Source organism: Oncorhynchus tshawytscha, linkage group LG12, assembly GCF_018296145.1.
Source record: "Oncorhynchus tshawytscha isolate Ot180627B linkage group LG12, Otsh_v2.0, whole genome shotgun sequence".
Classification (NCBI taxonomy): Eukaryota; Metazoa; Chordata; class Actinopteri; order Salmoniformes; family Salmonidae; genus Oncorhynchus; species Oncorhynchus tshawytscha.
The window spans coordinates 32,863,465-32,889,169 of record NC_056440.1 but is presented as its reverse complement, the minus strand read 5'-3'; the positions used below and the strand labels follow the sequence as shown (position 1 = coordinate 32,889,169).

The 25,705-nt window shown below is 41.9% G+C and overlaps 1 protein-coding gene across 1 annotated transcript in view; it reads left to right on the top strand.

The window, feature by feature from the left end:
- Nucleotides 1-25,340, top strand: part of LOC112262980 (neuronal calcium sensor 1) — a 29,241-nt gene extending 3,901 nt beyond the window's left edge. The window contains exons 4-10 of the mRNA XM_024438900.2: nucleotides 8,794-8,818; nucleotides 18,231-18,369; nucleotides 21,112-21,190; nucleotides 21,617-21,705; nucleotides 21,824-21,901; nucleotides 22,841-22,957; nucleotides 23,938-25,340. Coding sequence (XP_024294668.1) covers nucleotides 8,794-8,818; nucleotides 18,231-18,369; nucleotides 21,112-21,190; nucleotides 21,617-21,705; nucleotides 21,824-21,901; nucleotides 22,841-22,939 — 509 coding nt within the window. The 3' untranslated portion in view covers nucleotides 22,940-22,957; nucleotides 23,938-25,340. The remainder of the gene's footprint in view (nucleotides 1-8,793; nucleotides 8,819-18,230; nucleotides 18,370-21,111; nucleotides 21,191-21,616; nucleotides 21,706-21,823; nucleotides 21,902-22,840; nucleotides 22,958-23,937) is intronic.
- Nucleotides 25,341-25,705: the final 365 nt, after the last annotated feature.

The window sequence follows — 25,705 nt, the reverse complement described above, 5'->3', positions numbered from 1 at the left end:
TGATGAATTGAGATGTTGCTTCAATATATCCACATAATTTTCCTCCCTCATGATGCCATCTATTTTGTGAAGTGTACCAGTCCCTCCTGCCGCAAAGCACCCCCACAACATGATGCTGCCACCCCGTGCTTCACGGTTGGGATGGTGTTCTTTGGCTCGCAAGCTTCCCCCTTTTTCCTCCAAACATAACAATGGTCATAATGGCCAAACAGTTCTATTTTTGTTTCATCAGACTAGAGGATATTTCTCCAAAAAGTACAATCTTTGTCCCCATGTGCAGTTGCAAACTGTAGTCTGGCTTTTTTATGGTGGTTTTGGAGCAGTGGCTTCTTCCTTGCTGAGCGGCCTTTCAGGTTATGTTGATATAGGACTCGTTTTACTGTGGATATAGATACTTTTGTACCTGTTTCCTCCAGCATCTTCACAAGGTCCATTGCTGTTGTTCTGGGATTGATTTGAACTTTTCGCACCAAAGGACGTTCATCTCTAGGAGACAGAATGCGTCTCCTTCGTGAGCGGTATGACGGCTGCGTGGTCCCATGGTGTTTATACTTGCGTACTATTATTTGTACAGATGAACGTGGTACCTTCAGGCGTTTGGAAATTACTCCCAAGAATGAACCAGAGTTGTGGAGGTCTACAATTTCTTTTCTGAGGTCTTGGCTGATTTATTTTGATTTTCCATGATGTCAAGCAAAGAGGCACTGAGTCTGAAGGTAGGCCTTGAAATACATCCACAGGTACACCTACAATTGACTCAAATTATGTCAATTAGCCTATTAGAAGCTTCTAAACCTATGACATAATTTTCTGGAATTTTCCAAGCTGTTTAAAGGCACAGTCAACTTAGTGTATGTAAACTTCTGACCCACTGGAATTGTGATACAGTGAATTACAAGTGAAATAATCTTGTCTGTAAACAATTGTTGGAAAAACTACTTGTGTCATGCACAAAGTAGATGTCCTAACCGACTTGCCAAAACTATAGTTTGTTAACAAGAAATTTGTGGAGTGGTTAAAATATTTGTTTTAATGACTCCAACATAAGTGTATGTATACTTCCGACTTCAACTGTAGCCATTTAAATAAAAAAGTCCATTTTGCAAATAAATATTGCTTTTTGTTCCTTCGGCATTTAGAAGACAAGAGTTGAAACCTTACATTTGTGCACACAGTATTGAGTCTAGTGGGTTGGTGGTTAGCTTGTAGCATTGCATGCCAGGTGTTGGGTGGGAGTTGACAGCCAATGGCTGCCTAATGACAGTTCTGGCTTCACCACACCACAACCAGGAAAGGCTGCTGTGGCAGGAGATTGAAGTGCTGGGGAAGATTGGGCTTCGTGCTGGGATGGGCTGTTTGCTGCTCTCCTTTATCCAGCTCTCTCTTTTCTGTTTTCTCTCTCTCTCTCTCTCCCTCCACATCCCCTAATTGCCCTATTTGAGCAGGGAATGGAACAGTATAATTAGGATCTCATCTCCTTAGCTTTGCACAGAGGGGCACCCAGCCTTTTCTCCCAGCATGTCCACTCCCTTACCCCACTCTCGTCTAATTTAGACCCCTTTTCATTTCTCCCCTCATTCCATCTCCTTTTCTTTCTGATTCTTCTTCTCCCTCTCCTGTTGAGAGGCTTAAATATTATTCCTCTGACTTGTAAATCATATCCTTTCATCCTTTCTCATTGGAAGTTGTTTTCAGTGATCAATTTTGAGCCCAGGAAGTTGTAGGGCTGTTTTCAGTGCCATAATAAAAGATTAAAAGAAGCTGGCTTACCCTACTGTCCTGTCCATGGCACACACCCAAATTAGAGGAGGAGCACCGTCTGTGCTTTAACAATTTCAGGATGCAGTTCTGGAGATTGTGTTTTTTTGGTGCATCTAAGGTAATTTGACAGCCAGTGAAGTAAATCTCATAAGCAACATTTTTACTCCTATTGCCAACCTCACTTTGATCCAATGTCAAGTTTGAGACATTCTCTTTTGACACTTCAAAGGAAAAGCCTATCTATAATTATACCAGTCTTACACGTTTGGTTGTGCGGGCAGAAAGCAGAGATACTTCCTCTGCTTTCCTACTTTTTCTATTAGCTATTTCAATTTGTCAATTTAACAAGCATTTAATATTGCATGTTATGGCTTAAAACATACCCATATTTTAATGTAGGGGGCCACAGTTTAGCCTACTGTACCTTAACCTAAACAAGCCTAAATGGTTTTCCAAATGACTGGTCTGATATCATATTTAAAGAGGAATCCCAGTCAAATAACCTGAGGATGTAATAGGTGTTTTTGTTAGCCGTCAGACTCAGCTCAGCGGTTGATACTGACAGAGTGCAAGCTGGATGTGAGTAGGCCTGCAGGGCAAGTGAGCTGCTAGCCCTGACCTCACTGCTCTCCTTCCTCCTCAAAGGCTGATTGTATTACTGCCCATTGCCTTTGACTGAGTTACATAATCAAACTTGATTAAATCTCAGCCATGGTGAATTGCCTAGATTTTTGGACGGCATTGACTTTTGAGGCCAATTTAATGGCTTGCCCGACATTCATGAGATTGACTCAGTAATTTATGAATGTGTCACATGATAATTCTCTGTGAAGCGCTGAGCAAAGCAGGGATGTACAGTGAGGGGAAAAAGTATTTGATCCCCTGCTGATTTTGTATGTTTGCCCACTGACAAAGAAATGATCCGTCTATAATTTTAATGGTAGGTTTATTTGAACAGTGAGAGACAGAATAACAACAACAAAATCCAGAAAAACGCCTGTCAAAAATGTTATAAATTGATTTGCCTTTTAATGAGGGAAATAAGTATTTGACCCCTCTGCAGAACATGACTTAGTACTTGGTGGCAAAACCCTTGTTGGCAATCACAGAGGTCAGACGTTTCTTGTAGTTGGCCACCAGGTTTGCACACATCTCAGGAGGGATTTTGTCCCACTCATCTTTGCAGATCTTCTCCAAGTCAGTAAGGTTTCGAGGCTGACGTTTGGCAACTCGAACCATTAGCTCCCTCCACAGATGTTCTATGTGATTAAGGTCTGGAGACAGGCTAGGCCACTCCAGGAACTTAATGTGCTTATTCTTGAGCCACTCATTTGTTGCCTTGGCCGTGTGTTTTGGGTCATTGTCATGCTGGAATACCCATCCACGACCCATTTTCAATGCCCTGGCTGAGGGAAGGAGGTTCTCACCCAAGATTTGATTGTACATGGCCCCGTCCATCGTCCCTTTGATGCGATGAAGTTGTCCTGTCCCCTTAGCAGAAAAACACCCCCAAAGCATAATGTTTCCACCTGAATGTTTGACGGTGGGGATGGTGTTCTTGGGGTCATAGGCAGCATTCCTCCTCCTCCAAACACGGTGAGTTAATTTGATGCCAAAGAGCTCCATTTTGGTCTCATCTGACCACAACACTTTCACCCAGTTGTCCTCTGAATCATTCAGATGTTCATTGGCAAACTTCAGACGGGCATGTATATGTGCTTTCTTGAGCAGGGGGACCTTGCGGGCGCTGCAGGATTTCAGTCCTTCACGGCGTAGTGTGTTACCAATTGTTTTCTTGGTGACTATGGTCCCAGCTGCCTTGAAATTATTGTGCTGGGCTGATTCCTCACCGTTCTCATGATCATTGCAACTCCATGAGGCGAGATCTTGCATGGAGCCCCTGGACGAGGGAGAGTGACAGTTCTTTTGTGTTTCTTCCATTTGCGAATAATCACAGCGACCAAGCTGCTTGGCGATGGTCTTGTAGCCCATTCCAGCCTTGTGTAGGTCTACAATCTTGTCCCTGACATCCTTGGAGAGCTCTTTGGTCTTGGCCATGGTGGAGAGTTTGGAATTGGATTGATTGATTGCTTCTGTGGACAGGTGTCTTTTATACAGGTAACAAACTGAGATTAGGAGCACTCCCTTTAAGAGTGTGCTCCTAATCTCAGCTCGTTACCTGTATAAAAGACACCTGGGAGCCAGAAATCTTTCTGATTGAGAGGGGGTCATATACTTATTTTCCTCATTAAAATGCAAATCAATTTATAACATTTTTGACATGCGTTTTTCTGGATTTTTGTTGTTGTTATTCTGTCTCTCACTGTTCAAATAAACCTACAATTAAAATGATAGACTGATAATTTCTTTGTCAGTGGGCAAACGTACAAAATCAGCAGGGGATCAAATACTTTTTTCCCTCACTGTACATGTGTGCGTAGGGCGTAGGCTATACCCTCAGTGGAAATTGGTTGCATCATGTCTCTTTACTGTTCTTATACTAACTGCACCAGTCAGCTACAATACTGGACAATGATTCTAGGCTAATAAAAATATTGTAACTAGTCTGTTAAAACCTCCATGGGATTGGTGTCCCCCTTGCGGGACGGCTGAGCTAACGTGCACTAATGTGATTAGCATGACATTGTAAGGAACAAGAACATTTCCCAGGACATAGACATGTCTTATATGGGCAGAAAAATCAAATGTAGCATAGTTTTGTTTGATGAAATCGATTTTTATGTTCAAATGTAAGAACTGGGTTCTACAGTTTGAACCCCTGCTGTGTCTGCACATGTCTTTTCTGTAGGGAAGCTAATTATTCATCATTTATGACATTCCTGGGAATGTGTAAACATTTTTTTATTACCATATCATTTTTGTTTGTTCTCTATAGTTATGTACTTGTAAATGTATCAATTAGGGCCTCTCGGTGGTCTAAGGCTATGGCTGTGCCACCAGAGACTCTGGGTTCGAGCACAGCCTTCGTCACAGCCAGCTGCAACCGGGAGGCTCATGGGGCGGCGCACAATTGGCCTAGCGTCGTCTGGGTTAGGGAGGGTTTGGCCAGCAGGGATATCCTTGTCTCATTGCGCACTAGCGACTCCTGTGGCGGGCTGGGTGCAGTGCACGCTGACCAGGTCACTAGGTATACGGTGTTTCCTCCGACACATTGGTGCGGCTGGCTGCAGGGTTAGATGCGCGCTGTGTTAAGAAGCAGTGCGGCTTGGTTGGGTTGTGTTTCGGAGGACGCATGGCTCTTGACCTTCGCCTCTCCCGAGTCCGTGCGGGAGTTGTAACAACAACACAGTAACTACTAAACAATTGGATACCACAAAATTGGGGAGAAAAAGGGAGTACATTTAAAAAAAAAAAAAATTAATAAGAAAATGTATCAATTGACTAATTCGGCACATTTGGGCAGACTGGATTCAACATTTTGAACAGTAATGCAATGCTGTTCATTGGATTAATCTAAAACTTTGTGCATACACTACTGCCATCTAGTGGCCAAAATCGAAATTACGCCTAGACTCCTGAATGTTGCATAGTGTTAGTGAGTGCTGCATAGTGTTAGTGTTACATAGTTTGCCATTGAAAAACGACTGATCTCTATAGACGGGTTGGTTGTTTAGCCACAAAACGTGTGTACACAACTATGGAGCAAAACAGACAGGGTTGACTTAGATGGTTGACAACATGTATACTATATTTCATCTCCAATGTTTATTGAAAACAAATACATTTTCACAATGAGCACTTGTTGTCTCTCAAATGCATTGTTACAGTTGTTGGTTAGCTAGCTAGTGAATTTTAGCCATATTAGCATTGACATGAAATCAGTCAAAACACCTCAAAACAAGACATAGTATCAAGAACAAGATGAAATGAGCTGAAATTAGCCACTTACAATTCCCCACATGGCAGTTTCTTGTAATTCTTTCTAGCAATCTGGCCATCCAGAATCACAACTTCTTCCCAATGGAGGCGCGCACATCGTTTTCATGACGTTGTCAGCTAGCCCATCTCAGAGATTCAGTAACTCAATATATCAAAGTGTGTCATTGTTAATCCCAAATGACTTGTATAATACAACAATTACTGATCTTAATGCAAGTGACAAAAATAACCCTTATTTCAGTATAGATATATGTACTGTAATTACATGCATGTATTTTTAAAAAGTCAAAAGTGGCCACATTTTATTTTTACAATTTATCTTTATCTTTACTGGTAATATTGGTGTGATTGTTATATTAAGACGTGGATATTTTTGGTTATAAGGTATTTTAGATGTATATCTGGGTTGAATAAGATCCTATGGGCAAACGGCATAACACAATATGAGATATGGACCAAAAACTTGGGATATCCAACAACAATATAGGTAAGTGTGAAAACAGGTACACAAGTCAAAATGGAGGATATCCTCCTTTAATTAGTGGGGTTGATCTTTGCTGGAACACAAACTGTCGATTATGGCGTAAAGAAAATTAAATGGAGTTCATACACCCCATATTTCTTGATAAACCCTACTTAATCAAATAACTGTTTTTATAAAAATGTTTTCCATGAAATTAGATGGTATTTGAAGGAAACCAGATCAAAGTATTATGACCAAAGTATGAAAAATGACATGCTTCTACATTGATAACATTTGATCATAAAGTTACTGGTCCCCTCCCCCATGTCAAACACTTAGATTCATTATTGAGGGGACAAGGTGACATCACCTTTACTCTCATTTAAATACACCAATGGTAACATGATATCCTCTTACTTAATTGAAATAAGTACTGCCTTGTAATCAACATCGGAGAAAACGTGTTTCCAGAGGGGCGTGGTTTATATAGCTAGATAGCTACTCTACAGGTGCCAAAATTTGACTAGGATGTCAGCAAAACTCTATTCATCTTTGGCAAAGATACTTACAATAAGCTCCCTGCCAACTCAGCATGTCTTTTCAAACTTCCTGGTAGTTAGCCATGAGAGAAAAAGTACTTTTCAGAATGACTGTTCAGGACCTTCCAATTTAAGTAGTGGTCCTAGTAAATAAAGAAAGTTACCAACACAGCACATCCAAATTAAGGTTCTCATTACCGAAACTGACCTAAAAATGCTGTGGTAATGAGAAATGTGTGTTTCGATAATGTTACCTCCTAAACTCAATCTGCAAATAATAAAGACACATTATTATGAGTCAGCAAACAATTGACCACATCACTAAAACCCATTCATGCCACCATGTTGGTAAGTTAATGGTTCTCTGACTTCTCTCTCAAGTTTAGATTTTTTGCCATTTTGATAATGAGAAGGCCAAGTGGAGTAAAGGGGTTGTTTGAGAATAAGAACCTCATTCTGAAGGCATATATAAGTGAATAAATTAACTTGTGCTTAACTTATTCACCCATAACATTTTATTTAAAAACTGGTTGGAGTTTTTACGGGAACTTGAAAGTGTTGAGACACATCCACAGACAGTGTTTTTATAAATATTATAGTTTAATGTAAACGTAAACTAGTATTCCATTTTTATGATTTATGGAAAAACTAAGGCAACATATTTTTTGTTTTATTCAAACAAGTTAGGTTTTTCTACAATGAAATTGTCACCAGATCTCAACCCAATTGAATACTTATGGGAGATTCTAGAGCGGTGCCCGAGACAGCGTTTTCCACCACCATCGTCAACAAAACACCAAATTATGGAATTTTTCATGGAAGAATGGTGTCACATCCCTCCAATAGAGTTCCAGACACTTGTAGAATTGAAGGAGTATTGAAGCAACACCCTATTAAGACACTTTATGTTGGTGTTTCCTTTATTTTGGCAGTTACCTGAATTTATTAAGCAAAACACCCAAGAAAACAACACTGCATCAGGCAATGTAAATAAATAGCCTATCCTTGCTCTACATGACAAGCTTCATTAAAATGTTGAATTAACGACTTAGTGGTGAAATGGCACTGTCTAGGTTACTGTTGAATGAAAGAGGAAAATGAAGAGAACGGTTTCTTTTTTTTTTGGTCTTTAAAATGAGGCAATCTTTTCCCAAAGGATATTTGTTTGAGTGTGTAGGAGGAAAGGCGGACACCTACTCTCAATTATATCATCCCTCTCCCTATCCACTGGGAACTCATTCACTCACTGGCATGAGCTTGTACTTGAAGGTTACAGGTATACCTGGACATGACCTTTGCACATTCACTGTGTAAGGTTCAGGTAATATGACAGTTGTGACTATTCAAACCTTTGAATTATTCCCTCCATAGACTGGATAGTCTTGCAGGATTCTATATATGAGTTTTTTTTTTTATCCAACCAAGATTATGGTGACAACAACATTATGACCTGTGGCAGAGGGAACAGCAAAATATAGCCCATGAACATTTAGTTTGTTGTATTGTGTGTAGTGCCTTAAGTAGCATCCTGTATAGAGAAAGCTACCTGTCTGTCCAAAGAACCACTGCTATGAGCAGTGTACCTTCAGAACGCCGTCACAGACCACCAGGTTTTCAGCCCTTGTTTTAGAGAGTATGCCCCAGGGTTCAGATTGTGAAAGGAGAACCATGAGTGGTTGATTAGATACTGGCAGATAATAATGCTGCTTGTGTGGGCATGATAACATGTCTCGTTACCCAAGCCACTCACCTTCCTGCTGGGTGACCTCTCTCTCTCACACAATGTGCTAAATTGACCTTTGAAATAATAATAATGATGTGGTCCTTGGGAGCAATACAGCAGATTAGTGAATTCCATAGCTTCAGGTGTGATGAATCATTCGGTTTGTTAACAATATGTACGGAATTACACATTATTCCTCAGGGTCGTTACAAATTGAAAACCCCCCAGTGCAATCATAATTTAAATAGACAGCACTATTAAGCCAGATATACTGTCAGTCCAACCTGTACAGTCATGGGAATCAGTGATTTTCACCTGCCAATGGATTTGCCAAGTCACCTTCATGGTCTGATACATAGTACAATAGTTTGTCTCTTGCTAAAAACAGTTTATTTTTTGTCTTACAGTTACAGAGAAAGAGGTGCAACAGTGGTAAGTACATCATTTTAAATGACCCTCCAAATCTCCTCCTGCTCTACCCTTTTTTCTCCCCTCTTCTCCCAAAACTCAGATTCTTCTAACCTATGCATTACCCCTAGTCCTCAAATAGACTCATAGAACTGTAGCTGCCCATGTGGGTGAGATTGACTGAGTCACCTGCAACATCTGCTGTCTACTACATTTGGCAGATGTTCTTGTGTTAATGCCAGGTGCTCCAGGGGCCAGCTAAAGGCTGACTTCAGTCTACAGGGTCACTATGACTGGTCTGAACCTGGAGAGTAGGTCTGCTGCTCTGGGGGCTGAGAGCAGTGACTAGGGTGTGAGCTGGCTGGGCTGGTGGCCAGGAGCTTCCTGAGTTGTTGACTCATGTCTGACTGATGCTCCAACTCTACAGCTGGGTATTAAGGCTTTTCTACAGAGGGAGTATTTCACTTTATATAGCCCTCTGATTAAATCCTCAATTTAATAGATCTTTGACACACAGATATTGCTTCTGAGGTGAAATCCATGGGAAAAGTATTTAAGTAGGCTAGATAGTATAGTTCTACTGCAAAGTTAATTTCTCACACATTGCCTTGGAGACAGATGAGTTCTGAAAATAGAATGACTTTGAAGCCTGATAATAGTGAGACAGAGTGACTTTGGAGTCTGTCTGATAACACTGATACAAACACCTCCGTGATCTAATCACTGCGCCTCCCAAGCCTTCTGGGGCTATTTTCAAGAGGGACTTCTGATAACAAAACAAAATCGCAAGGTGCAAAGAGCATTCTACACTCTTTTGTGTTACTATAGCTCATAGCATTCCCTCCATGAGATTGTGGGTGTATCACCAGATTGCACCTTAAATGTGTTTCAGAGAGGGTATTACCATGTATTGCTCTCTGGCCTCCCTCTACTCTCAGACTGCACTTAACCTACTGGCTTTGTGACTAAATAGGCCTACATGAACACCTCTCAAACCAGCCATGTCACAGATTTCCTACAGAGTCAGGGATTGGTGAAGTTGTTGATGAAATCAAATCAAAGTTTATTGGTCGCATGCACAGTTTAGCAGATTGTCACGAATACGCAGGGAGTCAGGAAGCAGGTGCAGAAGGAGAGTTTAATAACAATGTGAAAGGCAAATGAACTAAACAGGAGATGCGTACTGAACATGAAAGCAAACCAACACTGCCTGATGACTGAGGCTACTGAGGGCCAAATAAAGGGAGTGTAATCAAGGTGATGATGAAGTCCAGGTGTGCGTAATAATGGGGAGCAGGTGTGTGTAAGGATGGTTGCCAGCACCGGGGGTTAGTAGACCGGCGACGTCGAGCGCTGGAGTAGGCGTGACACATGTTATAGTGGGAGCTGCTAAATGCTTGTTACTAGCTCCTAACAATGCAGTAAAATGTCAAACAAGTACACATATAATAAAAAATAACAATCACCCCAATTAAATATAATATATACTGAGTGTACAAAACATTATGAATACCTGCTCTTTCCATGACAAAGACTGATCAGGTGAATCCAGGTAAAAGCTATGATCCCTTATTGATGTCACTTGTTAAATCCATTTTAATCAGTGTGGATGAAGGGAAGGAAAAAGGTTAAAGAAGGATTTTTAAGCCTTGAGACATGGATTGTGTATGTGTGCCATTCAGAGGGTGAATGGGCAAGACAAAATATTTAAGTGCCTTTGAACGGGGTATGGTAGCAGGCACTGGTTTGTGTCAAGAACTGCAACGCTGCTGGATTTTTCACACTCAACAGTTTCCAGTGTGTATCAAGAATGGTCCGCCACTCAAAGGACATCCAGCCAACTTGACACAACTATGGGAAGCATTGGAGTCTGAAAAACAGCTTCTATCTCAAGGCCATCAGACTGTTAAACAGCCACCACTAACATTGAGTGGCTGCTGCCAACACACTGACACTGACTCAACTCCAGCCACTTTAATAATGGGAATTGATGGGAAATGATGTAAATATACCACTAGCCACTTTAAACAATGCTACCTTATATAATGTTACTTACCCTACATTATTCATCTCATATGCATACGTATATACTGTACTCTATATCATCGACTGCATCCTTATGTAATACATGTATCACTAGCCACTTTAACTATGCCACTTGGTTTACATACTCATCTCATATGTATATACTGTACTCCATATCATCTACTGTATCTTGCCTATGCTGCTCTGTACCATCACTCATTCATATATCCTTATGTACATATTCTTTATCCCCTTACACTGTGTATAAGACAGTAGTTTTTTGGAATTGTTAGTTAGATTACTTGTTCGTTATTACTGCATTGTCGGAACTAGAAGCACAAGCATTTCGCTACACTCGCATTAACATCTGCTAACCATGTGTATGTGACAAATAAAATTTGATTTGAGTCAACATGGGCCAGCATCTCTATGGAATGCTTGAGACACCTTGTAGAGGCCATGCCCCGATGAATTGAGGCTGTTCTGAGGGAAAAAAGGGGGGTGCAAGTCAATATTAGGAAGGTGTTATTGTATATGCCATTTAGCAGACGCTTTTAAGCAACTTAGTCATGACTGCATACATGCATACATTTTACATATGGGTGGTCCTGGGAATAGAACCCACTACCCTGGCATTACAAGCACCCTGCTCCACCAACTGAGCTACAAAGAACCTGATATGCTTACCAACCAGGCTCAAAGGTTGCTGCTGCCCCCTGGGGGAATGGCGTGTGATGGTCTAACCTGGATAGTGTTTGTCTATGTCCTAATGTCCTCATGAATCTGTGAACACATATAGAACAGTGATTGTGATTGCCTCCCCATCGACGACCATTCGTGAGCAGGCAAGTGGTCAGGCTGGAGGTGAGGTCTTTGCTAGCGCCCCATTGATGGGCATAGCAGCGTAGATCAGCTCCTAGCCCCTTATCAAAGATACTGGTCAGTCGCACACACACAGAGCACTGATTACATTATCAATATTGGTTATGATTAGCCTGGTGAAACCAACCTTATGGATGTGATCACCTTTCTATTTCACTTCAGATATCATAACATGTGAAGTGAAATAGAATGGTCAACACAGTGATCAGGCTGGTTCCACCAGACTACGTAATGCCCTAAACATTATATGCATCTAAGAAGTAGTAAATAAGCAACAAATAATGTCAGTTTACATAAATTATGTTTCACAATTGGGTTATCAAATGTATCAAAGTGCTGAAGTGGCTTACTTTCTGTATTTGTACAAATGATGAGCCTGTAGAAGCTGTTTCCGCTGACAGGTGAAGGTTGCGGGCCACATACTTGCCAAAATGTGGCTGACTGTTCCATTCATAGGAATGCTTACAGTGAGGACATGTCTTCAGGATGGTGATGAGGGCCCCCTTGCTGGTCTTCTCTATGCTGCATGTTTGGCAGAAAACTGAACATCTCTCAAACAACTGCAGAAGACAATCTTATGAGGTGGTGGCAAATTGCATTTTGTTCTAAAGGACAAACCTTTTTGCTAATGCACTTCACAACCAAAATAACTCTATATCCGTTGTATATGCTTGGCTGGGGAATTAGCCTACTAGTTTATCAAGCCATGGATTTTTCAATGCAACTTTTCACATAAACATTATCTGTTGTTGATGAAGCCGTCTGTGTTATCAGGGCAGTAACTCGGGTCACTATCAGAGGCATGTCGTGTCCTTTTCATAGGAGTTGAGGGAGACTGATGTCAAAAACGACGTTCTCTTTTTCCACAAAACACTTGAGAATGCTGTCTCTGATCGACTTTTTTGTTACCTCTATCAGAACGATCTTCTTGACCCTAACCAGTCAAGGTGGGTCACTCAACAGAGATTGCTCTTCTCTGCATCGCGAAGGCTCTCCGCACTGCAAAGCTGACTCTCTCCTCATCCTCCTAGACGTATCCGCTGCCTTCGACACCACGAACCATCAGACCCTCCTCTCCCCCCTCTCATGGCTGGGCTTCTCAGGCTCTGCACACTTTTTGGATTGCATCCTACCTGGCAGGCCGCTCTGACCAGGTGACATGGAGAGGATCTGTGTCCGCACCACAGACTCTCACTACTGGTGTCCCCCAGGACTTGGTTCTAGGCCCTCTCCTCTTCGCTCTATACACCAAGTAACTCGTTTCCATCATTTACTCACATGGTCTCTCCTGCGGATGACACTCAACTACTTTTATCCTTCCCCTCTTCTGACACCCATGGCAACATGCATCACTGCGTGCCTGGCAGATATCTCAGCTTGGATGTCGCCCCCACCACCTCAAGCTTTACCTCAACAAGACGGAGCTGCTCTTCCTCAGGGAAAGCCTGCCCGCTAAAAGTCCTCTCCATCACAGTTTTGACAACTCCACAGTGTCGCCCTTCCAGAGTGCAAATAACCTTGGCTTGACCCTGGACAATACCCTGTCTATCTCTGCAAACATTGAAGCAGTGACTCGCTCCTGCAGGTTCATGCTCTACAACATCCCTAAATCACACAGGAAGCGGAGCAGGTCTTAATCCAGGCACTTGTCATCTCCTGTCTGGACTACTGCAACTCATTGTTGACTAGCAGCAAGAGGAACTGCACTTCCCTACCTTCAGGCTATGCTCAAACCTTACACCCAAAACCAATCACTCTGCTCTGCCACCTCTGGTCTCTTGGCCCTCCACCCCTACAGGAGGGCAGCTCCTGCTCAGCCCAAGCTCTTCTCTGTCTTGGCAATCCAATGGTGGAACCAGGTTCCTGCTGAAGCTAGGACAGCAGAGTCCCTGCCCATCTTCCGAAATCACCTGAAAACCTACCTCTTCAAAGAGTATCTTAAATAATACCCCTCCTCTTCTCAACTCCCCCCCAAAATAAATTATTAAAATATAATTCCTGAAGCAACACTTGCACTTGACTGCCCCCTTTCTAGCTCTGACTTTGCTGAGAAGTACTTTATTGGGGAAAAGTGTACTTACTATGCATGTGATATGTGGTTGTTCCACCTAGTTGTCTTAAGATGAATGCACTAGCTATAAATCACTCTGGATAAGAGAGCCTGCTAAATGACTAAAATTTTAAAATGAAACAATGGAGGTGTCACAAGGGTACTTGTGTCGCATGACACTTTTATTCTGAAGTTTTGCCTGACAAGCTGTGAAAATTGCGAGTAAACAGTGAATTCAAATATTTTGTTTGGTCGCTAAACCAATTGGGTTCCAGAGTGGCGCTGTGGTCTAATGTACTGCATCTCAGTGCTAGAGGCGTCACTACAGACTCTGGTTTGATTCCAGTCTGTATCACAACTGGCCATGATTGGGAGTCCCATAGGGCAGCTCACAATTGGCCCAGTGCTGTCCTGGTTAGTGTTCGGCCCTGGGTAGGCCGTCATTGTAAATAAGAATTTGTTCTTACATACTTGCCTAGTTAAATAAGGAAAAAAAAAATAGTTTCATCACATTGCTTGACATGTTATGATACCCACATTTTCTCCCGGCATCCATTCATGACCAGGGGATCAGTCTGACACCCAACTGTGCACTTTGTCTAACAGAAAAACAGCGTCAACAATTGTCATCATCCCTCAATTATAAACATAGCTCGAGAAATAACAATATTGTTTGGAAGCTAATTCTATATGCTTTACAGATGTTGACCGATTGGCGACAGATTGGATTCGATTCAGGACGGTGACACCATACAACCTACTGTGACATGTTTTGTCATGGCCCTGGGTTGGTTTGAGTTGGTTGCTGCTAGTTAGTACACTGCTGTAGTCAGACATGAGTTGTTAGCTAGTACTACCATAGGTCCATCCAATTTGTGTCCTAGTCATGGGTTGCACCTTGGAGGCTAATGTGACTGTTTCATCTAAATTACATTAATGGAAATACGCTAAATTGGGCAAATAATTAGTAGCAAACCACGTTGTCATATTGTGTCGTCAAATGTACTTTAGAGTGATGATAATGTTGCCATTACTGTTACTAGAAAAGTTCGTCAAAAATAGCTAGCAATGCTAATGTTAGCTAGCTTTTTAAAAAATGGTGGTATCGTGTTTCCAAGCCAAATCCGAGTTGTATTGATGTAGGCTAACGTTATCTAGCTAGCAGTGATAATGATTATCAAATATACATAACCAGCAGTCTATGGCCTAGCTAGTGACTACCAGTATACACACCACTGGGCTCCTTCCGCAGAGCATGCAAAACATTTGGATGTGCATCCTGCTGGAAGCATGCATTGCATAGTTAATCTGTATAGGGTTTTTCAGTCTAAAACATCTGTGATCCTTTGAGCGCATTGGGGCGATGAAACAACGGAGCCACGTTGAATAAACGGAAGCGAAGTGGGCAGAGGGGCGATTTGCACGTGGAGCTTGGCAAAAGAGGGCATGATTTGTTTACATAATTGTAATCCAAACTCCGTTTCAGACGAGACTGACTTTATGACCAAAATTATCCTCTTTACACTTTGTAGTCAATTTTGACACTCAAATTGATGCCCCAGGCCGTTTTCAAAGGGATTAGTTGGTGTTTAGGGGCAGCAGCTCTTGAAGCAATTTGAAGCACACAGGGAATTGGGTCATTTCCTCTGCCATGCAATGCTATAACACAGTCAACTCATCTCAAAGCAAAATAATGATGGAGCTGCCTGATTATTCTGTTTTTATTTTTGTAGTAAATTAGTGGCTGAAAGATAAATAGTTGCATACATCTTACCCCCAGGCTAGATCTAGCTATACAACATATGATGATTTACTGTAGCCTATAGCACTTTCTAAATGCTGCCTTTCCCTGTCCGTCTCACGTGCCAGGTCTTTAACATTATTTCATCTGCCTTGGCTTTGTGTCAAAACCTGATCCTTGTAGGAGAGAGAGAAGTCAGTGCCTCGTGAGCCAGTCAATCAGTGTGTTGATGCACTACCCTCTCTGATAGGGTCAGGGAGCAAGGGCTCATCCACATCCCTGTCCACATGCAGCAGAAAGACAACGCTCGGCTGGCTCTGCTTCGGCACGTGGCTACAGAGTCGGCCAGTCTCAGGGGCTGCCTGGGTGCACTGGGGCAGTATAACACCCTGGCTGTGCACTCCATCCAAGTCAGTCAGACTTCCATCCATTCTTTTACATAAAACGTTACATGACTCCTCAATGGAAGATCAGCTGCAATCACCATGGTTGAGTGTGAAAGATGAGAGGCAATTTAAACAGGGGAAATGCCAGATGGTGTGTAATTAGTGGAGGAGCCACTAACAGACATAGAATAAATAGCAAGGTTAGATAAATAGACTCTTAAACACAACCCTAGGCAACACATTGACTAGGGTTTCAATGATGAACTCTTTTGGCATAGAGGAACTACATCACTGCCTCAGTTGATAAGAAAAAATAATAATACATCTGGGGGCTCCCCCCAAAAATCTCGAGGCAGACATGCCAGAATGCCGCGATTGAAAACCAAAGTTTGCAAGCAAAGCCTTTGCAGTGGTTTTAGTTAAGGTAGTTGATGCAAACTAGCCACTTGCGAAATGCACACATTAAAAATAACCTCTGTGATCTCCATCTTGCTAGCTACTATTTAGTATTTTGTTCAAGCAGATAAAGTAGTGACGTAGGCAGTGACGAGAGTCCGTCATTGAAACCAGACCCTAGTCACTCTGTTGCCTACGGTCGGGTTTTCGAAACTCTTAGATAAATGCTGGTACTGTTAAATGTCTCCTCCATATTGATCAATGCTAATCTATTCAGGGGGAAATGTCATGAAATGTCATTAGCATGCTTAGTGCTCACCTGCAATCAATAACACAGGGACATAGCCAAGTATCCCTGCCAACTGGACAACAACAAGGGAAAGTAGCTAAATAGCCTTGTCCACAACACTGTTTATAGCCATCCACCATGATGACAGATTACAGCGTGTTGGTAGAAAGCTGCCAGTCATGTACAATATATCTCCAGGTTGCCTCACTAACTATGACATAAAGTCACTGGTCTACTGGTTTAGGCTATTTTCATGTGAGTAAGCACAATTATCCTGAAAGGCCTAGGAGCTAGGCTACATGTCCATGCACAACTGCACATATGCTAGTGAGTTAGCCAGGGTCACATCAAACTAGAGAAAGATGCTTCACATTTAGTTAGATTGGGATCATCCTGCCCAATTACTAGTCAATGGTTACTAAGCAACTGATTGAATCTAAAGGCCTGTGTGTTTTTGCACTAGCCTGTTTTTGCATGAGTCCCCCAATGAATATACAGTACTGAAACGATTTCCCTCTCACAGAGACAATGGGAATTTCACAAATGAGTCAGACAAAATCTATTTCACTTGAAATGGGTCATATTTGGATTATGATGTGCTTTGTATTACCTGCCCGCTGAACGGCAATTAGACTTGATTCCTCATTGTTCTTCAATGGGCTTTCGTTTCCTCTGCATATCTCCACATCTGGATATGCAAATAGGAGGATTATGGCCTTCTCTTCAAAATTTTCTCAGCCCAGAGATTCTCTGTGTCTGTCTGTCCTATTCTAGGTTTAGCAGGAGTGTGCTTTATCTGCGAGGCAGATTAAAAATATGAGTTTCAGAGTGAGGAGCCAAAGGAAGGAGTGAGTGTAGGGAGGATCTGTCCTGGCTTCATTCTTCATTCCTCTCAGTCTGGCCTTCATTACAGCAGATCCTCATCAGGACCAGTCTGTCTGTTGTCAATCACACAGAGACATGGGAAGTTATGGGAACTCACAAAAGACCTGTCTACCTCTGAACATCACTGTCTAACACTGGGTCAGACGTCATGTGAATGCACATTTTAGTCCACCAAACTGATAATACCCCCATGCTTTTACCAGAGAGCGATGGAGAGAGAAATATACACCTTAAACTAGCCTACCCATCTCTGATTCCTTCTTCGAATCTCCCTCTCCGTCTCCCTCTCTGTACAGACCCATTAAAGGCTTGTTATTTTACTCTGATAACACTGTTTCTTTATTGAGTTGTACAACAAGACTGTACCTTTGAGTGACGAGGCTTGAAATTGGTTCTATAAATAGCTGTGGTGTTATGTCATTCTGGACATATCATCTCATCTCTAGAGGCTAGAAGCTCACAGATTGATTTATCATTTATGCACATTATCAAAAGACAAGAAAGTAATTTGATTTTAATTAAACTCCCTCTGCCTATTATATTTGATTAGAGACATTATCTTATCTGCTAGCAAGATAAATAGCTTTGGGTTAAACCTTTTTATACAACATGCTGTTTTAAACTAGATCAACGCTGCTTGCCTGTGAAGAGCTGCATCTGAAGCTCAGTGTTATTGAACAATTTCATATTATATTCAATAGGCTAATTGTATCCCTATCATGTTAACTTTCTCTTGTGTTCTCTTTGCCTTCCTCTCTCATCATTATCATCATCTCCTGCAGGTACAAAGGCTTTATTAAGGACTGTCCAAGTGGTCAGCTGGATGCAGTGGGCTTTCAAAAGATCTACAAGCAGTTCTTCCCTTTTGGTGACCCCACCAAGTTTGCTTCTTTTGTCTTCAACGTCTTTGATGAAAACAAGGTTTAAATGTTTTTATTATTTGTACCTCCATACAATTACAATGTGCTTTTTCTGTGATTTTAATTACATTTCAGTCACTGTCATGTTAGGTGAGTAAATGCGTACATACTGTATAGTAAAAAGGTTTAGGATGCTGTTTCTGGTAGATGGGTGAGATTACTCCGTGATGATCTAACAGTTTCCAGTCTCTGTGGTGCCTTGAGGGTCATAGCACTGTGTAACGGTCTCTAATCAGAAGTGGAATCTGAACGCAGAAAGGGTCCCTTTTGTGGGATCAATCAGAGGTGAGATGGGTTGACAAAGCACATGTCAGAGGTTCCTGGAAATGAGAGGGAAATGGACTTTGAACAAAGGTTTTTGTAATTCACAACAAGGCATTGCAATTCTTGTTTCATCCCCATGGTCTGTAGGCTTTGAGAGGAACCCCAAACGTTGTGTGTGTGTGTGGCTTGTTAATGAAACATGCTAGTGCAGCCTGGCATTATGTTATCAATATTCAATATTAATCATTCATAAAGCAGCATCCTCGTTTAGTTATCAAGGTCATCTGTTGTGTTGTTAAGAGCAGCCCTCACAGGCTGGTCGATGACCCCTGGCGGCCATAGCCACACACTGGTTCGGATGTTTATGAGTTTAATTTGTGCTAAGCACCCTGTAGTTAGAGAGAATGCAGTGGTTCTAATAGTATTTGTAATCAGTGTAATTTTTCAGTTCAATGTCTGTTTTACATCAGCTGGCTGGCTGGCTGGTCCCTTGTCTGGTGGAGATAGAATCAGTCTGAGAGTCCGTAAAATGCTGTTGTTGTGTCTCAGATCCCATATCTCTCCTTTAGCAGGCCTGGCTCAGGTCTGGGGTATGTATCCTAGGATGTAATTTTGCCTACAACAATATCTCATGAAAATCAAATCAGAAAAGGTCTACTGGTATCTTGAAAATAAATATGTTGTTCCCTTCTTCTCATTATCATGTAGTAGCAGGCATTGCTGTGTATTGTATGTAATCACAAGTGCATACAGTCAGGATGCTCGCTGCATTTTGGCAAATTTTTGGCAAATATCAAACAGCTGATTGTTTCGCAATATTCCAAAATACAATGAAGGGAAAAACAAAGTTTGGAAAAACAAATGGTTTCTGTTGCAAATAGTAGATTCTAATCCATCTGTAGTTAGGCTACCAAAAGATCTTACCAAAAGTATGTGGACACCTGCTCATGGAACATCTCATTCCAAAATCATGGGCGGCAGGGTAGCCTAGTGGTTGGGCTAGGAACCGAAAGGTTGCAAGTTCGAATCCCGAGCTGACAAGGTACAGATCTGTCGTTCTGCCCCTGAACAGGCAGTTAACCCACTGTTCCTAGGCCATCATTGAAAATAAGAATTTGTTCTTAACTGACTTGCCTAGTTAAATAAAGGTCAAATAAAAGCTGTAATAACAGCCTCCACTCTTCTGGGAAGGCTTTCCACTGAATGTTGTAACATTGCTGTGGCAACTTGCTTTCATTCAGCCACGAGAGCATTAGTGAGGTTGGGCGATTAGGCCTGGCTCGCAGTCGGCATTCCAATTCATCCCAATGGTGTTCAATGGGGTTGAGGTCAGGGCTCTGTGCAGGCCAGTCAAGTTCTTCCACACCGATCTCGAAAAAACATTTCTGTATGGACCTCACTTTGTGCACGGGGGCATTGTCATGCTTTAACTGTTTCCACAAAGTTAGAGGCACAGAATTATCTAGAACGACATTGTATACTGTAGCGTTAAGATTTCCCTTCACTGGAACTAAGGGTCCTAGCCCGAACCATGGAAAACAGCCCAGGACCATTATTTCTCCTCCCCCAAACTTTACAGTTGGCACTATGCATTGGGACAGGTAGAGTTCTCCTGGAACCAACCAAACCCAGATTTGTCCATCGGACTGTCAGATGGTGAAGCATGATTCAACACTCCAGAGAACATGTTCCCACTGCTCCAGAGTCCAATGCGGTGAGCTTTACACCACTCCAGTCGACGTTTGGCATTGCGCTTGGTGATCTTAGGCTTATGTGCGGCTGCTCGGTCATGGAAACCCATTTTGTGAAGCTCCCGACGAACAGTTATTGTGCTGACATTGCTTCCAGAGGCAGTTTGAAACTCGGTAGTGAGTGTTGCAACCGACGACTGATGTTTTTACACGCTTCAGCACTCGGCAGTCCCGTTCTGTGAGCTTGTGTGGCCTACCACTTTGCGGCTGAACCGTTGTTGCTCCTAGACGTTTCCACTTCACAATAACAGCACTTACAGTTGAACGAGGCAGCTTTAACAGGGCAGAAATTTTACGAACTGACTTGTTGGAAAGGTGGCATCCTATGACGATGCCACGTTGAATGTCACTGAGCTCTTCAGTAAGGCCATTCTACTGACAGTGTTTGTCTATAGAGATTGCATGGTGAGCTCGATTTTAGACACCTGTCAGCAACAGGTGTGGCTGAAACAGCCGAATCCACTAATTTGAAGGGGTGTCCACATACTTTTATATATATATAGTGTACCTGGCAGCATGCATCCATCTTGCTAATGACCAGTGTTGACATACTTTAGCCTCGGGAGAGCCAGGTGCAGAGCAGAAATAGCAGCAGACATGGAGCACAAGTCTGCCCACTTTACAGCAGTAGACCAAACAAAGTGTTTAGGGGAGTTAGTGTGAAAGAAGATATTTGTCTCATGTCTAACCCCCCCCCCCTCTCTCTGTGTGTGTGTGTTATTGAATAGGATGGACACATAGAGTTTTCAGAGTTCATCCAGGCCCTGTCAGTGACTTCGCGGGGGACACTGGATGAGAAGCTCAGATGTAAGGAGAGATGACCCCTTCACATCAGGCAGTGCACGTTGACATTTCAGTGACAGGACCTGAGTCTTTGTGATCGTATTGTTATGCATGTACAGAACAAAAAGACAGGCTCACAGAAGACTACAAATAAGAGATTTTTAAGTATTGTTTCAATGGTGTTGCCTACGATGTGGGCCCTGGGTTTGGATTACCTTTAGAAAATATTTGGGAGAAATAGTTCTAACTCTGTGGGGGTTCATTCTATCTCAAAACTCTCATCCCACTCCACTCCCCCACATACAGCCACTCATGTTTAATACCTGAGTAAAAGGTCAAGGCTACATACATTCATCCATCCCCGTCTACCTGTACACAATCCCAAAACTACTTTATTTACAATCAGTACTGGGCCTTCACCATCTGTTTTTTTGTTGTTGCTGTATTTAGGGGCTTTCAAATTGTATGATCTTGATAACGATGGCTACGTCACACGAGATGAGATGTTAAACATCGTAGATGCCATATATCTGATGGTGGTAAGTTATACAATACCAAAATGTTCCAGTGTCAAAAAGGCTAATGGTAGAATTCACATACAGTATTTTACATTGACCTGAAATATTGCAAGACAATATATTTGCCTTTGTGTTCCAGGGGAACACTGTAGAGTTACCAGAAGAAGAGAATACACCTGAGAAGAGAGTGGACCGTATTTTTTCCATGATGGACAAGGTATACCTCTATTCCACAAATAAAACACTGTAGTACCCAAAACCACCACCATGGGTGAAGATAGAAATATGTAACTATTTGTTGATAGCTATTTTGCTCTTAGTTGTACAACTTATAGATCACTTTGTTTCTCAAGTCAGTGGCAGGACTATTGTAATGAGCTGACTAGCAACTCCACAGAAAATACCATGTGTATTGTGTTCCTACTGTGTCCCTGTACTGTAGTGCAGTGAGGTGGGCCGTCTAGAGTTTAGACCTCTTAGCCGTAGCCATCCCAGCATCACTAACAATTCCTGCAGTCTATAAACACCACAGATACCCCCTCCACCACCACAGCCCAGTGCTAATGCCCACTCAGCTCACTCAGGCCCTCCTCGTCCTTGGCTCAGTGAAAGATGAGATGGAGCCTGCCTGGGCATGTTTGTCAGTTCCATACCCAGTGCAAGGATCAGGCCGATAGGACTGGCTTCAGAGCACAGCATCAGTTGCTCAGTCATTTGTTTGGGCGGAGGGAAGTGAGCTGACCATTCAAGTGCACTGAACTAGATCAGCCAAGCCATGTAGAAAAGGCCCTGGTATATTACATTAATGGGGACAGAGTGGCACAGAGGTCTAAGGCATTGCATCGCAGTGCTAGAGGCGTCAATACAGACCCGGGTTCGATCCCAGGCTGTATGACAACCGGCCGTCCCATAGGACGGCGCGCAATTGGCCCAGCGTCGTCCGGGTTAGGGGAGGGTTTGGCCGGGGTAGGCCGTCATTGTAAATAATAGTTTGTTCTTAACTGACTTGCCTAGTTAAATAAAGGTTAAATAAAAAATAAAAACATTTACTCATGATTTGTTTGCCCCCTACTGGTAAGATAGAGTAAAAGCGGCCTGATCTGCGATAGAGATGCTGTTCCGTTGTGCTATATCTTCTCCTGTGTTCTTATTCCAGAATGCTGATGGCAAGTTGACCCTGCAGGAGTTTCAGGAGGGTTCCAAGGCAGACCCCTCCATTGTGCAGGCACTGTCACTGTACGATGGGCTGGTATAGGGCCTAAAGTGTTTAAAGGTGAGTGGAGCAGTGATCATGCAGCATTGAATTCAATACCCAAGTATTGGAAATGTCATAAGGTTGTACATACTGTATCATATAATCAAAATCATGTTTTATAATAAGAGAAACAAGGAATTGTGTGGTCAATTAATCTGAGGATGACAATGTGTGTTATTGAGAATACTACAGTTTACGAAGTGCAGTATAGTGTAGAGGTCAGAGACTCGGTCTGAAAACAATGCAAAACCGCCATTGTCAGACCACAGTTTGTCCTTATGTATTATTAAAGTGCCCTCTGCTGATTGCTGGCAATGAAACAGCCATGCAGTGCTCAGAGAGGAGAAAGGGCAGTTAGCTGGTCTATCCTCCTGTCTGTCTAATGTATTATATAATGTTACTTACCCTACATTGTTCATCTCATATGCATACGTTGATACTGTACTCTATATCATCGACTGCATCCTTATGTAATACATGTATCACTAGCCACTTTAACTATGCCACTTGGTTTACATACTTATCTCATATGTATATACTGTACTCGATATCATCTACTGTATCTTGCCTATGCTGCTCTGTACCATCACTCATTCATATATCCTTATGTACATATTCTTTATCCCCTTACACTGTGTATAAGACAGTAGTTTTTTTTTGGAATTGTTAGTTAGATTACTTGCTCGTTATTACTGCATTGTCGGAACTAGAAGCACAAGCATTTCGCTACACTCGCATTAACATCTGCTAACCATGTGTATGTGACAAATAAAATTTGATTTGATTTGATTCCACAGCCCATTATTGCTGTAGCTGACGTCCTGCTCAACATGTGATAGAGTGTGTTTCAGCTCAATATAGACACATACATGGGACAGCTTGGGTTTAAAGTAGCACTGCATTTACTTGTTAGTTTTGTGTCTCTTTTGTCAATAGGATCTTGCACTGTTTGTGTCCATGTCTGATTTCATTGAACTCAATGGTGATTATTATTACAGATTCGCAGATGAGTCCAACATGGTGCCATCACACCTGCTATGAGAAAAAAGCATCTACAAGCATCAACATCCCTCCATGCACCATCCAGAAGGAGACGTGGGGTGAGGAGAAGGGCAAGGACTTGTGTAATACTGCTGCCGTCAATTGCACATATTCATCTGCACTCTAAGCATTGAAAACAACTCTGAGCCCTCTGATATACAAACATGTAAAATAAAAAAGGACAAGAGGGGAATATACACTGAACTTATACATACAAGCAAGGCCGTTGTTTTCCCTTGTGGACTATACTGGAGGATACCCCTTGAGGTGTGTGTGAACTGTGAACGGCGCTCAACAGAGTCAGAGTGGTGTGACTGACACGTGGAGAGCTGTCACATGGCTACCTGAAAGACTACAGCAGGAGACATCAGCAGGCACTGATTGTTATTGAGAGTGTTGAGGGAGATCAACTTATTTATAAATCCATGTATATAGGATATACCATAAATAGTCTTGTTATTATGTGTTGCTTTGCTGCGTTTGTTGGAGTGCTGTTCATTAACATGAAATTAAGCTTAATCGTTTTTGAATCCGTTTTAATAAATGGAATGCTTTTTTTCATCCTGCTTCCTGCACAAACCGCTTCCTTGGTTATCTTTCATATTTTTATTTGAGGAGTAAGTGGTCAGGGAGGGGCTTTCATTTGTAAGGCTTAATTTATTATGTTTGGGTTATGTGCCTCCTATTGTGTTGGATGTATGTTCCGTTTCCCATCAGCACTACTGTCAAGGCACTGTAATGTCTCAATGCCACATTCTAAATGACATGATCAAAGCAACACAGTGTAATTCCTCACAGTTGACATATCTCAATTGAGGCTCATTATTTTCCTTTGACGTCATCTTACTCCATCCACCCTGTGTATACACAAGGCTTCAGCCATTGAGAACAAACAGACATACATTCTCGTTGTAAAGATTTTTGCAGGTTGTCTGTTTGAGCCTGTCCTTTTTGTGTCTGTCCTGTGTGTTCAACAGAAGCCATAAATCCAAGCATGTGATGATGCCTTTCCCGTTCAGTCTCGGGTCATTTCAGTCTTACCATTAGGCATTTGTCAGCTTCACTGATTTAGCCTTACTCAAGTGATAAAGATAATTTCCCCCTGTGCTGTCATTTACATTGAACAACACAGAGCACAGAGTAAAATGCATTTTAAAGCTGCCATATGTAACTTTCTGGGCGACCTGACCAAATTCACATAGAAATGTGAGTTATAGACCTGTTATTCCCATTGAAATTAAGTCTAAGAAGCTGTAGACCTGTTCTATGTGTGCTATTTCTATGCTTCCCGTTTGTAAGTTTAGTTTTTGCATCTTTTACTTTTGGTTTTGTACACCATCTTCAAACACCTGAAAATACAATATTTTGGGTTATTGAAAATATATTTTACAGTGGTTAAGATGGTATGATGATTCTCTACACTATACTTGTTTGTTTTGTTGCATAAACTGAAATTAGGCGAACTATTTCAATTTTAGCAACCAGGAAATGTCAGAGCGATTTCTGCAGTGGACCTTTAAATGGCTGCCTTTACATTCTGTAATTGAAATTCTGTTTTTGAAAATTCAACCCCAAAGCTCTCTAAACTCAACTTGTTTCCGAAATGTGTCTCAGTTCCCTCAAATACCCTTTTATTCAAAATGGATACAGGAACAGAACTCAGCCAGAAAGTGGTTGAAGTAATTGTTCAATGGAGATTCAGACTTTTGTTAAACTTAAACATGA